Genomic DNA, 15,526 nt, shown 5'->3' on the forward strand with positions numbered 1-15,526 from the left:
ACAACCATAGCCATAGCTTTGTCCTGTGGACTTAGAGAAGAGGAAAAGTAACACATCTAAAAGTCCTGGGTGAAGAGAACATTCACTCCAGTGCTCTGTGTTGGCCCTCCAGATCCCCAGGTCCTCATACCAGGTTTTCTAATGCATTTTCAGAAAAATCCTGATGCTCTAAATGACTGTGCTAAACTTGATCATTCCTTTAAAGAGCAGACTAAAGCCCAAAAGCCATATGTGCAGTAACACCCACTCAGGACAGTCAGGGGAAAGAACCATTTAATTTAGATACATGAAGTGACAGCACTGTCAACAATAGGAGTGTACAAGTTAAGCTTAGGCTTCTCCCACCCCTTCACCCCTCTTTTTGACTTTTTCAGACTAAGTCCTACATATTATATGGGAGAAAGAAAAATGCCAGTTGCTGGGCAGGAATACATTGTAGTGCCATTGCAGAATACCATCTCCTCCAGGATTTTCCACCAGAGGATATGTCTCAATTGCAACAAAAACCACATTCCCTACTTTTATTTTTCCTGTTCTTACATTTTTTGAAAACAAACCCTAAAATCAATGAACACACGACATCAGAAAAAAATAGGACACTCTCCAAATATTCTGGGTTTTAGTTGGGCTTGACTTACCAGGTATGTCTTTATCTGATGGTAGAGGGATGACATATATTTTATAGGATACAGAATGTTCATACTGTGTGTGCAGAAAACATGACTGAACAAAAGCAATGTATTCTGCTTTGGTCACAGTTAATACTACACATATCTGCTCTCTGACTGATGAACTTGTACGGTTTGAGTTTAAGTGTTTCAGACTGTAAACTGAAAATTAGCTAATGGCAACTGATCTGCTGCATCACTTGAGAAATCACTGGTTTATTGATCTTCAAACAAATGTTGAATTAAAATTAAAATTAGTGCAAAAACTTACATGTACATAAAATTTATCCTGTACTTGCATACAGCAGATCACTGATGAATTTAGAAAAAAACTTTTGAAAGAATGCATACCTGGCATTATATATATATTGATATGTATTCATTAACAGGAGGGCAACTGCTACTTACTTTTAATGTGCCAGTTCAAAAATCACAGTCAAACAGGTGACTAAAAAATGTTAAAATATCTGTACTTGGGTTTGGTAAACAGATTCCTGTAACGGCACCACCCACATTGTGTCCTAATGCTTCACTAACAGTGGGGCAATCCAGATAGTATCTGGTTAGCCACTTAATCAAACAAGAGAAAATAAGAGAGTGGTGAGATTTTGCAGAATCAGAGAATCATTTAGGTTGGAGAGATCATCAAGTCTGGCCTATGACCTAACACCACCTTGTCAACTAGGCCTTGGCCCTAAGTGCCACATTCAGTCTTTTCCTTGACACCTCCAGGAACAGTGACTCCACTACCTCCCCAAACAGCCCATTCAATGCCCAACTAACCCTTCTGTGAAGAACTTCTTCCTAATATCCAGCTTAAACCTCCCCTGGTGCAGCTTAAGACTGTCCTCTTGTCCTGTCACTGGTTGCCTGGGAGGAGAGACCCACCCCCACCTGGCTGCAGCCTCCGCTACTTTGCAATAAACAGCTACTTCAGCGGCTTTTTAAAATACTTATTAAGTTCTTCTAAAAGCAGAGGGAAGTGTTTTCACCAGTTTTACTTAAATTAAACATTCTGAACAAGGTGCAAGGGGGCCCTGGATAGAAGCTGAAATGGGCTAGCTGCCTGTATCTGCTCCTCCTCATGGTGCCGTGGGGATCTGTACATCCATGCAATGACAGCCAGCTGCAGGCCTTGCCAGCTGCCCAGTGTTTCAGCCTGGCAGCACTTAAGGCAGGCCACTGCTGCATAGACACCACATGCACTGCACATCACTCTAAGGGAGGCCAAAAGCCCCTTGGCCAAAGGATTTGAAATTAGCTGGGACCAAGAAAGGGGGAAGAAAGCATGGCCGTTCAAATGCGTGCAAGGTCCCAGGAAGGATCAGAGGATATAGCATTCTGTGCGGCTTCCTTGTAATAGCAAATGTTTACTTAAACTGTCTGCCACAAAACTTCCCATAGGAAAGTCCTCAGAGCCTCCAAGAAATCAACTCTCTGAATCTCTCTCTCTCACATCACCCTTTGCAGCTGTGGTGGAAACACAGTGCTTACAGCACAGCAGGATCCCAAGTAGCAGCTCTGAAGACCTCTGTCCTGGGGAACACACACTGAGGCATCACTAGCATTACTTGGTCTCCATTAGATGCAGCCCAAACTGAAGGGGGAAGGGGGCTTACTTTGCTTTGTTTCTTTTACTGAAAACAGTTTTTGTTGCAAGATCCACAGTGGGGAAAAAAAGATGGTTGTAAGCCCCTCAAGGTGTTCAAGGGCAAGGGCACAGCCACCAAGGCAGCCTAGCCAAACCAGGACTTTGCTCTCCTCTGCTGGAATGGGCTCCATGCCACAGCTTGTAAGTGCTGAGGAGCTGACCTCACTGAGAACAGCTGTGTGTCCCTGCCCTGCCCTGCTGGACCATGCCACCAGACTGGTAAGGTTTGTCTGTACCTGTTCTGCAGGATACCCCAAGCACCCTCTGCAGTGTCAGCCTCTTATTATCCTCAGCACCTGGGGCAAGCGTAGCCACAGAGCAGCTGGTCATCCCTGCTCTGGGCTATGTTGTGAAATGGGACAGGCACTCTGCTCCACAGGAAAAAGAGGACACCTCATTTAGGGAAACAGCATTCCAGAACAAGAATTAAATGTAGTCTGTAATGGGAAAAGAACATGAAGAGATTGCATCTTTGAAGTAAGACGACAAGATTTTAATCTCACTATCTAGTAAGAAGCCAGTAAACAAGAGGACAAAAGTCAACTGGGTTGAGATATCTAATTAGTTCATGAAGCATTTTACTGGAAGTATAATTTTACAGGTATAGCAAAGCAAGAGGTACTAATTAGTTGCAACTCATTAAGTGTAAGTTGTTTAGTAATTTAGGAAAAATGAAAGCAGACATGGCAAGGTTGGTACAGACAAGAATTCCATGTAGCTGAGTATCACATTTCCAACAGCAGCCAGTCTGCACAAGCACCAGAGGAGTAATTTGCAATTCAGTCCTGACCCATGGGGAGAGGCAGGCAGATCCTACATTCCAGCTTTTCTCAAAGAAACATTAAAGGACAAAAATAATAAATGCCTTCATTACAAATGACCAGGTGAGACAATTAGTGTCTGTCTCCACACATGAGCTATTAAAAGTTCATGTTCCATCTGTAAAAAGCATTATTATTCTAAGTAGAGAGATTTTGGATAAATAAATCAGCTGTGTTCACATTCTCACCTTTTTGATTTCTACTAATACTTATGCAGGAGTAAGGTAAGTCTCTTACCTCTTTACTTAATCTTAATAAAATACTTACCTCTTTATAAAATGCATCCTTCTTAGGGAAACAGAAACAAACAAACATCCCAGGTAAGATATTACCAACAAGAATTTAATTGCATAATATTTTCAAAACTTGTGCTTTACCCAGGATAAGTTTGTAGAGCAGAAGGGAGTTCAGAAACCATTGCACATACTAGGATAGAAAAGAGACTTAAAGACAAAATAAAGCCCTAGCAGGGAAGCAAGTTCTGTGAACAAGACCACCAAAGCATGCAGAAATGTCATCACTCCAGCTGGAATGCTGGCAAACTGTAGATATTCTCTACCTTTCTGCTTTTAATCCCATCCATGAAACACAAGTACCCTCAGAGAAAACATATGTAATTTAGCTAATCTTTTTTCAATTACACAAGGCAGTGGTTATAGGCAAAGGTTTCCTAGAGCAGTAGCTTTCAGAGAAGAGTCACAATGACATTGAATCAGACTCATCCCCTGCAACTGTCTGCCAGGGCTTTTTGAGCCTCTGTGGTAATACTCTACAGAGATCCACCACAAACCCAGTAGAGGGCAAGACTGCAATGCACCATTTTATTTGGTGGTACCTGCAGAGCAAATGATTCCCTATATAAGCAGGCACCAAATTCTGGGAAAGTCTGGGCCTGGAATTTGCAGCTCAGTTATGGCTTAACTAACAATAGCTAAGTGTAAAAGCCACATGAGAAACAGTTTCCTTCCCATAGTCCACTGGTGAAGAAAACTAAAAACAAAAAGAAAACTAAAAAAGTCTGAAAACTCCACAAAAGTAAATTCTTTTCTTTGTACTGAATGGACATGCTGTACTCCCACTCCTTTACAGAGGAAGTTAAGAGCTTCTTTGTGTCAAGCCTACTCTCTTTCTCTCAACAAAATAGAAATGAAAGAGCCATGTGAATTATTAACAGATGACAACAGAGAGCTAGCCAGGTATTTCAAACACTTGTGTCTCCTCTTCCTACATGAATTCCTCAACAGTACATGCAAAGTAAGTCTTCTTACTACTTCCATCATTTAAATCTGTAATTGGAGCTAATTAAATAAATTGTTGAGAAGTAAAGGGTTTTTTATCATTCCTTTCTTTCTCCTTTCTTTCCCTGGGAGAGCATTCAATGTGACTGTGACAGTGATACAGTGGCAGGGGGGCTTCATGCCTTGCTCTGAAGGGCACTTGGTGACCAAGTGAGGATCCTTTCCCCCCTTATTGCCTTTTCAGTACCACAAGCTCATGCAGTACATCATGCAATCCAGTGGAAACAGAGGCACCATTTACTTCTGAACTGGAATAGATACATAATGGGGAAATCTGAAAACAGACTAAAGCTTTAGTTATATTACAGTGTTAACTATCATGTCATAGCAAAAGCAAGTCTTGTTTATTATAAACACCTTGGATGGCCCCTTGTCCTCAAAATCCCCCCTCCCCAAGCCCCCAAACAAACAGGTGAACAGGACATCACTACATGAATCCAACACCATTGCTTGACAGCATGCTTGCTATTTACACAGAAGTACAAACTTTACACTGCTTCAGTCCATTCACATTTAACTCAAATAAATTCAGAATTTGTCAAAGCATCCCTGCAAATCCAATGCAAAAAATAAAACTGGAATTATGTTGAGTCAGTATCAGAGCAACTGAAAGATATTTGAGAACTGACATAGGAAAACCCATCAAAATTAAAACTACAGTAGTAAGCTTTAAAATAGCAAACTTTCTGACAACTTTGAAAAATAATCCAGATGACCATAAAAAAGCATGTATTTTTCTATTTACTTAAAAATTTAAATCCATAAATTCCAAACTTTCTTCAGTTAAAAGGACCATTTCAAAAGGCATGGTAAAGCACAGCATCTGACATAGCACAAATGGAGGAGTAAAGTTTCCCACAGTGGAGCAGAAATCCCCAAGTCATGCCTCAGGGCAAAAGCATTAACCAGAATAACCTCTCTGGTTTGAATTTGACTGTGCTTCACATGTACACTGTTTATTCTACCTGCCATAAAAATGGACAAAAGCAGCACATACATTAGCAGCAGCTCCTACTCAAAAACAAGAAGCACAGCACATTCCCCCCTCAGCCAGCTCCCCGCTGGAAGTGCTCCAGACTAAGCCACAGAAACTTAACAGTGAGCTTTTGAATGACAGGACATCATGTGCTCCAGCAGTCGAGTACTTACAAGGTTTCTTAAACAAATTGATCATGCCTACAATTTCAGACGAAGTCAGAGAAACTTCAGACTTGGTCTTCTCTGAGGAAGAAACAGAAGCCATGAAATCACCAAAGAGAAGGACTTGTTTGGGCATTTTTTTGTGATTTTAAAGAGAACTCTGACGGACATACTGTAGTGTGATAGGAAGTCTGTAGGAACAGCCTTACAAGTTAAGCTGGGCATGTATTTCAGCACTCTGTTCTTATTTAGCACTTTCCCTGTGGAAAGTGCTAAGGGAGATCTCAACTGGCAACAGCCAAAATTATTTCAGATTGATAGACAAGACTTCCCAGCTGATCTTATATTTGATACATTAGTTTATACAACAGCTTTTTGCTCAGTCTTCCCCAACCACAAAGCCAAAAATAGCATTACCTTCCCACAAGGGCAATATAGTGAACTGGGACTACTAGGCAACTCTTTATAGGTGCTATGAATAACAGTAGTGGTTTTTAAAAAGTAAGAAAAATCCTGATATTATATTATCCATGTTTTTATCTAGACAAGAACAGTTTAATGTCAATAACTGCCATCACATCTGGAGGCTGCATTTTCCAAGACAATTTATGCTAGACACCAGTATTTCCTGAAGCATCCTATAGTACCATGAAAGCATAAGCAGTCTATGTTATTTCTCATGAAAGAAGCAACAATGATGCAAATTCCTCTTAGAAAGCAATAAAGTTTTGAATAAATCCTAAAAGAGCTTCATTATGCAGTTCTCAGTCAACACTGGCTGAACCAAATCTTACTTTGTGCTCAGGGTAAAACTTCTCATGGCTCCAGTAGTTCCTTCCACAAAGGTGGCACTCTTCCACAAACAGACCTTAGCAACCAGGGCTTAAAGGAAAATATACCCAGTGAAGCCATGCTCTCACATCTGTAGTTTGGCAGAGAAATGGGAGATCTGATTTTCAAATCTCCTGGGAACCAGGTAGCTTATCATGCAGTAAAATCCTCTACAGGAAAATAATGTTTTAGTGATGCCTTTTCAGATCTTGCTTGGTGTTCAAAATCATGTCTTACAAGTTTTACCCAAAGGCCAGGAACAAGTTGCTAAGCTTTGCTAAGCTTAGGCCTTCATAACCCAAAAGTGTTTAGACCAAAAAGTTTCCTATAAAATTTAAGATGTAGATGAAATTGTGCTTGCTCTATGTGAAACCAAAGTTTCTGGTTGTCATCTAGTTTCAACAGAGGTCCTTAGCATTTTCATATCAATTGCAGAGACTCTTGAAGTAAGATAAAGCCTTCAACAGAGAGGAATTTTAATTAATCTATTGTACACAGTGCATTTAATAGTATCTGATTTCTGAAATCTCCCTCTGTGTCAATTAAAAACAGTATTTGTGGAGAGACATTGAGGAGTCCCATGCTGCTTAGCAGTCCTTTTTTCTAAGCACTGCAAATACTGACATACAGAATAATCCTCCTAAACACAAACAAATGGGATTGAACTGGAGATGAGAAAAGATAAAATAAAGAGCTTGAGAGTAATATCCCCCTGTTGCTTTCTCCTCTGAGGTATATCACACAGATTTGTTTTGGCAGATATTCCAAGACTTATGTGTAATAATGACTTCAGCAACTTCTTTCTTTAGGGACACATTTTATTTCACTAATGATACATTCTCAGAAACCAAGAGAATGACTTTCACCCAATTTAATTTTTAATTAAAAAGAGCTTAACAAAAAAAGGAGAATAGAAAGATGAAATTGCTCTGGTCTGACAAAATACATGGCTTTTTGACCCATCTATAAGGGCTACTTTCTTCACTCCAACAGCTGACAGACCAAGATTCTCTTCAGCAAATAAATCACTTCAGCCAGCCTTCCTCTTGCAGCACAACACTGGATCTAGCCTCCCTCCAAAATATCCAGCAAGCCACGGTTAATTAAGACCACAAGAGCTTACAACAGGGCTCAGGACCATTAGAAAGGCTACACAGGTACCTGAGCAAACACTTGCTGGACTCAGGTGTGGTCATTGCCCTGAGCACATTCTGTAGCTATTCAGGTCCTTTGCACTTCAAACCCCATGACTAAGATTCAACTTGGAGACCAACAGTTGAATATTGCAGTACTGAAAAGCACAGGTGTTGAGAGGGACCCCTCCTAGAGGCATTACCTAATCTAGCATCAAAGTTGGAGGTGCATGAATGGCCACAGAACAGCCTCCTAGCTGAGGACAATTAGTAGTGTTTAATTGTCACACAAGGTTATCAAAGGACCTTTTGTACCAGCAGCAGGGAAGCAGCATCACTCAGACAGCAAGCATGAAAATAAGTGGTGGACAATCTGGTAATGAAGAGGCAGAAGCTACTCTCCCTAATAACCCCCTAATATCAGCTTCATCTCAGTCACACCCAAACTACCTGCTCCCAGTGTCACAGCCTTTCTTTGTTTAAGCAGAGATGAAAATTGAAACATAAGCTTTTGTTACACATCAAAACATCAAATGAAAGAGGATTAAAAGGTGAAGTGACAAAATCAAACAATGCAATTTTAAAGAGAAAAAGCATTTTCCTTCCATTTTCTTACATGAAAATAGGTTTTAATAGCTGAAAAGTGTAATGCAGTAGACATTTAAAAGGTCTTTGTTTTCCCTGAATTGGTAACAATGCCACGCAGGATGCCAAACTGAAATTTTTCCATCTTCTTGCTAGCTTAATTTACCTCAAATTTCATCTTGATTTATTTTTAATGCAATGGGAAATGGAGGCAGTGGGACTTATAAAAGCTCATTATATATAATTGTAGATATGGAGGTTATTAATGCAAGCACAGATTTGGCATAGGCACTAAACCTTTAACTCAGGGAGCACACTCTGTCAGAAAACTTACCTGCTTGTTAAAAACCCAACAGATCACCAACTCACACTCCAAAGTGCTCCAAAGCTACATGCAGTCAGCAGAGAATACTGAAGCTAGTAAAAGAAATCAAGAGAGAGTGGCAGAGAATGAAAGCAGGCAAAAACCACGGGAGCTAGGAAGTTTCAAATGAGTGGTTAATTGTACAAAAGGTGGGATGCATTATTTAGAGAAACATGTCCCACAGGAACTACTCAGGAGGTGAGAGAGGGTTCTCAAGCAGTGTAGTTGGAATCTTGTTTCTCATGTGCCCCTTTAATGTTGGAGGTCCGAATGGTAAACTTTCAAGTTAGCATGAAAAACCTGTCAGTGTATGGCAAACAAACTCTGCTAAGTATGACTAGCAAGGCTGCCTGGAGCCCACTGAGCGAGCTTTGAGAAAGACTTCTTCTGTTTCCTTGAGAGTGGACAGGTGCTCCACTTTCAGATGAACAGTTCCAGCAGCACAGCCCTCAGCAAAAGCAATAAAGGGGTGAAGGGAGCAGCACCCCCCTGGAGGTGTGCACCTCTGCCCTGGAGCAAGCACAGACTGCAGAGTGCATACTAACACTCCTCATGACACTCCCTTCTGAAGGCAGACAAGGAATACCATTTGTCAGAGTTTTCAACACAATACTTCTCTGAAGTGCTGACTTTGTGCAAGCAAAGGCAAAATGATTATTTTTTAAATGCCTTTACCAGAAGCCTCAGTTGGAATGAAGCATGTCTTGCATTAATCAACAGTGTTCCATCAAAGTAAAACCTGTTAAATGTTGCTTCTTATCTTATTAAGCCACAAACCCTGTTCAATATTGCTCTATTATTGTCTTATCTACAAGCAGCTAAATTTCTGCCAGGTTGGTTCAACATAACCAACTTATGTTGCCGTGATTCTGACATTTCAAAAAAAATCTGTTACGCAACCAGAGCAGAAATAAAAACACTTGAGCAGCTGAAAGAGCGGAGCTGAATAAGGAGTGCTACAAAACAGGAATAGATTTAGGAATAATGAGGTCACCTCACACCCCAACACACAGGAAGTTATTCTGTTCACTCAAATAACTTCACGTTTGGTAGTAGCCGCAGCAAAAAATACCACATCATTTTAAAGAGACAGAAGCATTTTCAATGCTCTGGCTAATTAGAAAAGAATTAACACTGAACAATACCATCATGTGTTCCCCTTCCAGGTTTCTCCCGGCTTGACAGATGAAGAGAGAATTAAGAAGGGTGAAAAATGTTCCTTCCCTCCCCATGTCCTCCAAGTGAGACACCCCTTATCTGGGCATGTGCTTGCAGCTCCAGAGCATCAAGCAAAAGTGGCATTTAGGGTGCACCAGAAACATCTTGTGCCTGCTCGAGCACTCTGCTGTTGCTGTGGTGGCAGCATGAAAGGTCTGCTTCTCATCAGGTATTTTGGCTTTTCAGCCTTTCTTATTCCAAATATCTGCAGTTTGTTCTTTAGGAGAGACAAGGAGAGGGACATACTATTGCCAAGGGAGAGACACACTTTTAACATCCCTCCAAACTGTCAAGTCACACAAGGTGAAATTCAGAGCCACAAGGTCTGGCAGGGGCGGTGTTCAGGGTTTCCTGGCTGTGCACAGCAGGTGAGCACGGGGGAGAGGCAGGAAGGCAAGGAGACCCCTGTTCCAGTGGCCACAGATGAAGGAACAACCAAGAAATAGACAAGAAAGTGAGGGATCCACACAAGCTTAAACCAGTTGGTCTATTCATTGGATTGGTGAGGTCTGTGGAGCTAAGAACTGGGTTGTGTTTTGGATTTTTTTAAAAAGTATGCCCAGAGATCATGCCTTTTTTTTTTTTTTTGATATAGAAAGGAATGCAGCAGTCTACATCTAATAAAAGAAAGTTCCAGATGTCAAAATTGTTCAAAAAGCATGACTACCTACTGAGATAAAGCATGATAATGCTATGCCTAAAAGGGAGTTGGTATCTAAGCAAATACAGATTGGAGCCACTGACTCATCCACCCTGGGCCTTTAAGGCAAATGGATGAAGGGCTGACAGAAGGAAGAGAGGGGGGAGGAAAATAAGGAGGCATAGAGAATTTAAACAATATTAGCTACAAGAGAATCCTAAATAAAGATTAAAATCACTGCCTAGTGGATTTTGGGACTTCTGAAGTCATGGCCATGAAATTAGCGGAAAACTGGCAGTTCATGATGCATGATGACTTTTATGAGGAAAACTTTCAGCAGTATTTTAACTTTTAAGAGCTTCTATTGGATATTTCTTCCAAGCTCCTTAAAGCATAAGGAGAAATTGGCATAGTTCTTGCAAGCTGCTTAAAAACATAAGGAGAAACTGGCATTTGGTGGAAGCATCTAAAAATCAGCACTCCCATTTCATAATTAATTCAACTATCTATTTTAGTATAAACAAAAAGTCTTTCCCAAATTTTTACCATTTAAACATCCTGCTGCTTCCAAAACAGTCATGCACTCCTAAGGAAGGCAAACAGCCCAGGTGTTTCCTGTTGCACTCATGTGATAAATATCATTGGTGGAACAATCTAGGGTGATCATGTTCACCTAGCTTTTAGTTAATTGAATATAAATACAAATCTTTAAAGCCAGAGAAAGCTCTGTTAACTTCAGCTTCTGTAACTAGTTCTCACACAGGTCAGGCTTCTTTACAGATTAAGAGGCATTTCAGTCTTCTAAGGAAATGTTTTATGCTTCTCAGCATTAAGGTTTCCATAAGAAAGTTCAGTATCTCTTCATTCATACATATTCTTACAGTCCTTCAATGGACTGAATTTTAGGCTTATCCATTTACAACTTCATTTAAACATCATAAAGGCTACATGGATTTCCCTTTTGCATTTAATATGAATTACAAGTAACTAAGCTATTGAGGATGAGGATTGCCTTTCATTTTCATGTGACAGTCTTTCGAAATGTATTTTCAGGCCTGTAAACTCTAAAGTAGTTGGACCAGTTCCCTTGGAAAAGTCCAAGTATCTATGAGGGCAGCCTATTAAATAATTTCAGCAGAAGTAAAATATATAGTTGGTATTATTTTCATTAACAATTTCTGAAATAAAGACACCAAAACCACAGGTGAATAATTCAGTTTAATTTACCCTCAAGCAACTTCCTGAACTGAAATCTAAAAGAGTTATTTTGTTCATGATCTAGTTTTCCATAATTCCTTCCTATATTTTTATCACTGGAGATTTCCTTATTGCAGCTTTGTTTTTACACCTTAGGAAAGGAATCCCAGTAAGTTTGGGAATAGAAAAGATTACATATTGAATCCTTAAAGATAGTTTTGTCTTTCAGTTCTAAACTTTAATTTTTGAAGAGAGACTACAGAAGAATGAATTGAGTAGGGTTGTTTAGGAGTCTCTGAGTGTTTTCTATGACAAAATGTTGCCAGAGAAAGTTTCAATTCAGTATCAGGAAAAGTTTCTAAACAGAGTTTAATTAACAACTGGACACATCCAGGAAATGCAGGTACATTCACCTTAACAAGGTGCTCAGAAACCCAATGAAATTACCAGTCCTACACTTAAAAGAGGAAGACAAGATAAACTGAATACTGTATTGCTTCTTAGAGACAGTTTCTAGGACTCTCTTGTTCAAATACTAGATCATTGCTGCAGCTTGAAATGATGGAGAAGAAAAGAAAAAATATTAGAAAAGTAAGAAAGAAAACACGAAATCTGTTCCTGCTGCAAAACCCCATTTCTTAGAATTCCTATGCAAATACTTGGGTCTTGCTATCCCAAGAGTTCAGATATGCTCCAGATTATGTAAGACACTGGATGACCCACTCGCAGTGAGAAAGAACTGCAAGACCAGCCTGGTCAGATCTACATTGTTTAGACACAAGCAGATTCAGACATAAGCAGATCCCTTACAGTAATTTATGAGGAAGGAAGATGTTTCCTCTGTAAATAAACTGAAAATGTGTTCTGTCTCTTTAATTTACAATTAAAAACCCAATTTATTTTTACAGTCCCTGAATCATCAGTACCCAGTAGCCCAGACTGAACATTTTGGTTAGTATTACTTTCAGCTGCAGCCATGTTTTTTTGTGGGTGTCTTCGGTTTGAGTTTGGTTTTTTTGTTTGTTTGTGTTTTTTCCAAATGTTACTGAAACAAGAAGTATAGCACAACACATTTATATCACCACTGAGATTTTGAAATCAAACACAAGGTAAATTCTCCCTTATCTTCAAATCATGCACCATGCACTAAAGTGTCTTACATTTTAGGCTGATTTGGAACAATGCAGTAGCAGCACTGTAAGGGTACAACAGTCATTACATTACATTAGAAGTCTTGAACATGTGAAAATTATAGCTGCACTTCATAACAAGGACCTGTAAGTCAAGACTCCCAGGAACTGCAGAACTCTGTAATAAGAAAGTCACATTGTACAGGTCATGTTTTTCTTCTTACTGTGTGCATCCCTTCCTCTGTTCACTAATGGAAACTAATAATGTTAAATGTTTATTAAATAAACACTTTAATTATAAATAGCATTTCTATTTAACACAATAAATAAATAGTGCCATACATGAACACTCTATTGGACAGCTTAATAGTATTGAACAGTATTTTAGTATAAGCACTGTATTAGCTACCTGAATGTTGCAGAAGCACAAGGATTTGCAAGAGCTTATTTTCTTCAGACTACATTATCTAGTTGCATGTTTCCCATACTCTAAAATGCACCAAAGAGTAAACAACTACATTAATAGGCTCAATAAAATATACTTTTACTACCTATATTACGTAGGAGCATTATAATGTCACATTGTATCTTTTAGATCTGAAAATACTGCAGCCATTCCTAATTACAACATTTGTCTTTTGTAAAACATAGATTAAAATAACAGTTTAAAAGTCCTTGAAGAGCTTCTCTAGGGAAATTTGCCTGTGGGTTATGTATCTTTTGTACTCTTGCTTCATCTACAGAACCAATCTTTGGTTTTGGGAAGAAGTCTCATTTTAGACAACAATATATGCAATATACAAACTACAAAAGACACAAACCAGCACTATGGGGTATTGTTTTAGCCTGGGCTTTATCAATGAAATCAATCATCTCAGTGGGAACTACCCAACAATGACAGGAGAGCTCAGGTCCCGTTTGACCTAAGGATAAAGACGATGGAGCTGAAGAAGCACCTTGTCTTGGAGACACCTCTGTCTACTCTCAGTTCACAATGTTACAGATCTCCAAGAAGCTTTTTAAAAGCTGCCTAAGCCTTTGAGCTGCATTTCAGCTGAGAGATTCATTTGGATGTAGTGGAGGAAGGTCACAGGGAATTTTGAGTCCTTGAATACAGACCAGATAGTCAGACCACTGCCATAGCAGCAGTTAACACGATATTTCATAATTAGCTCTGATAAATACTTGGGTTTCTTTTCTCTTTAGAATTTCCTGAAGAACTTTACTTCTCTCCATCCTAGTCAGCCACTGAAACCCATAGTTATAGTGAACTTTCAGCTCAAGAAAGCACTAAATAATATTAAAATGAAACATGTGAGTGTCTTTTCCTGACTTTCTAAGATTATTTAACCACTGTCAGATGCCTGAGGCAGAACATCACAAACACATATATCACATTAGCAAAGTCAAATCAGGATTTGTGTCAATTTTTCCAGTCCTAAGCCTATGAACCTGAATTCCTAAGTACTCTTAAGATGCAAATTTGAACTTTGAAACTGTAATGTAGGAGCACAAATGAAAAAAGTATTACCATAGGCAATCCTTTAATTGACCCAGTTCTAAAAGTAGTAGAGGAAACATAAATCACCTTTTGCCCTCACATAATTTTTCCTACAGTACTCTTCATCAATATTCTCTCAGAACTCAGCATAGAAGAGATTAAAACAATGTAGTCTACAGAATTACTAAACCTGAGTCAATTGTTGTCAGCAAGATCACAAAAATAACAACCAAAACAGAAACTAATGTTAATTTTGCAAACATGGTTCCAGGCCTTCTGAAAATACTGGCTTATCAAAAGCATTGTAAAAAAGTCAAGAATCATCAAGTTTCACAGTTTGGACCCCATTTTAAAATATAAGCTGCTCCAGAGCATGGAAATGGTGAGCATGAAAATCTTGCTTAGAACTAGTCAATCTAATTAGGAAAAAATAGTTTCAATTCCAATTATAACTTGCTGACCAAAAGAAAGAAACAGATTTAATTACAATCAGGCTATACTCTTGCAATCAAACCACTTCACAAGAATTAGCTCTGCCTTAAAACATACTATATTCATTTTCCTGAAGCTCTTATTCTGTATTATGCACAAAAATTCAAAAACATACAGGCATTTAGATGCTGGATAGAAATACTCCTCTGATTTTAATAGAAATATACCATCTATCTTTTCCAAAGGAAGGAAAAGCAGAAAAAACTATTGCAAAATTATCAAGAAAAGTTCTTGCATACTGGGCAGCTTCCTTGTGGAACAGAGCAGATGCAAAAGGTAACCAGTTCTGTTATATATTGGGAAGATAAAGGAACATGAAAAATGGCACATGACAACTTCTTTTGTTTGTTGTTGTTTTATTTAAAGCTGTCATACCATTATTTCAAAAAGAGTTGATCAACTATAACTCTGCTCTTCAGCATGAGGGTATTGGCTTTCAGAGGAAATTTTTGCAGAAGGAGCTTGAGCCTTTTGCTTCACTCTCTCCAGGCTCTCTGGAGGATCCCAACATTGTCAGGTGCAGCTTCCATATTATGACAGATCTACTTACTTTCTTGCCAGTATAGTTAAAAAAGCCAAATCTCTCAACCTCCAAAACCTTATTGGTTGCCAGCTTGGTAAATATCAGGCATGGATCTCACATCTTTTATCCAGAGCAGGACCGGGTGCCTACACTCAGAAGCTGATAACCTCCAATGCCCTTTGTGATGGCCACAGAGAGAAATACACCCAACCAGCAGATTCCCCAAATGGTATATGAAACAATTATTGGATATTTACAGTATAGGTTTCAGATCATCAAAATCTTGAGCATTTTTACTGTAATTGTTGCCCTACAAGAATTAGCAGATGGATGT

General features: G+C 39.1%; 1 protein-coding gene across 3 annotated transcripts in view; it reads right to left on the minus strand.

Annotated features, from left to right (window-relative positions):
- Window positions 1-15,526, minus strand: part of CRACD (capping protein inhibiting regulator of actin dynamics) — a 132,608-nt gene that overhangs the window by 50,850 nt on the left and 66,232 nt on the right. For 2 of the 3 annotated variants that reach the window (XM_058803035.1, XM_058803034.1), the window contains one exon: window positions 5,588-5,659. The exons of the other annotated variant lie outside the window; for it this stretch is intronic. In XM_058803035.1, the coding sequence (XP_058659018.1) occupies window positions 5,588-5,612 (25 nt within the window). In that variant the 5' untranslated portion in view covers window positions 5,613-5,659. The remainder of the gene's footprint in view (window positions 1-5,587; window positions 5,660-15,526) is intronic. 3 annotated transcript variants of the gene reach the window in all.

This window comes from Ammospiza caudacuta, chromosome 4 (assembly GCF_027887145.1).
Source record: "Ammospiza caudacuta isolate bAmmCau1 chromosome 4, bAmmCau1.pri, whole genome shotgun sequence".
NCBI classification, from domain to species: domain Eukaryota; kingdom Metazoa; phylum Chordata; class Aves; order Passeriformes; family Passerellidae; genus Ammospiza; species Ammospiza caudacuta.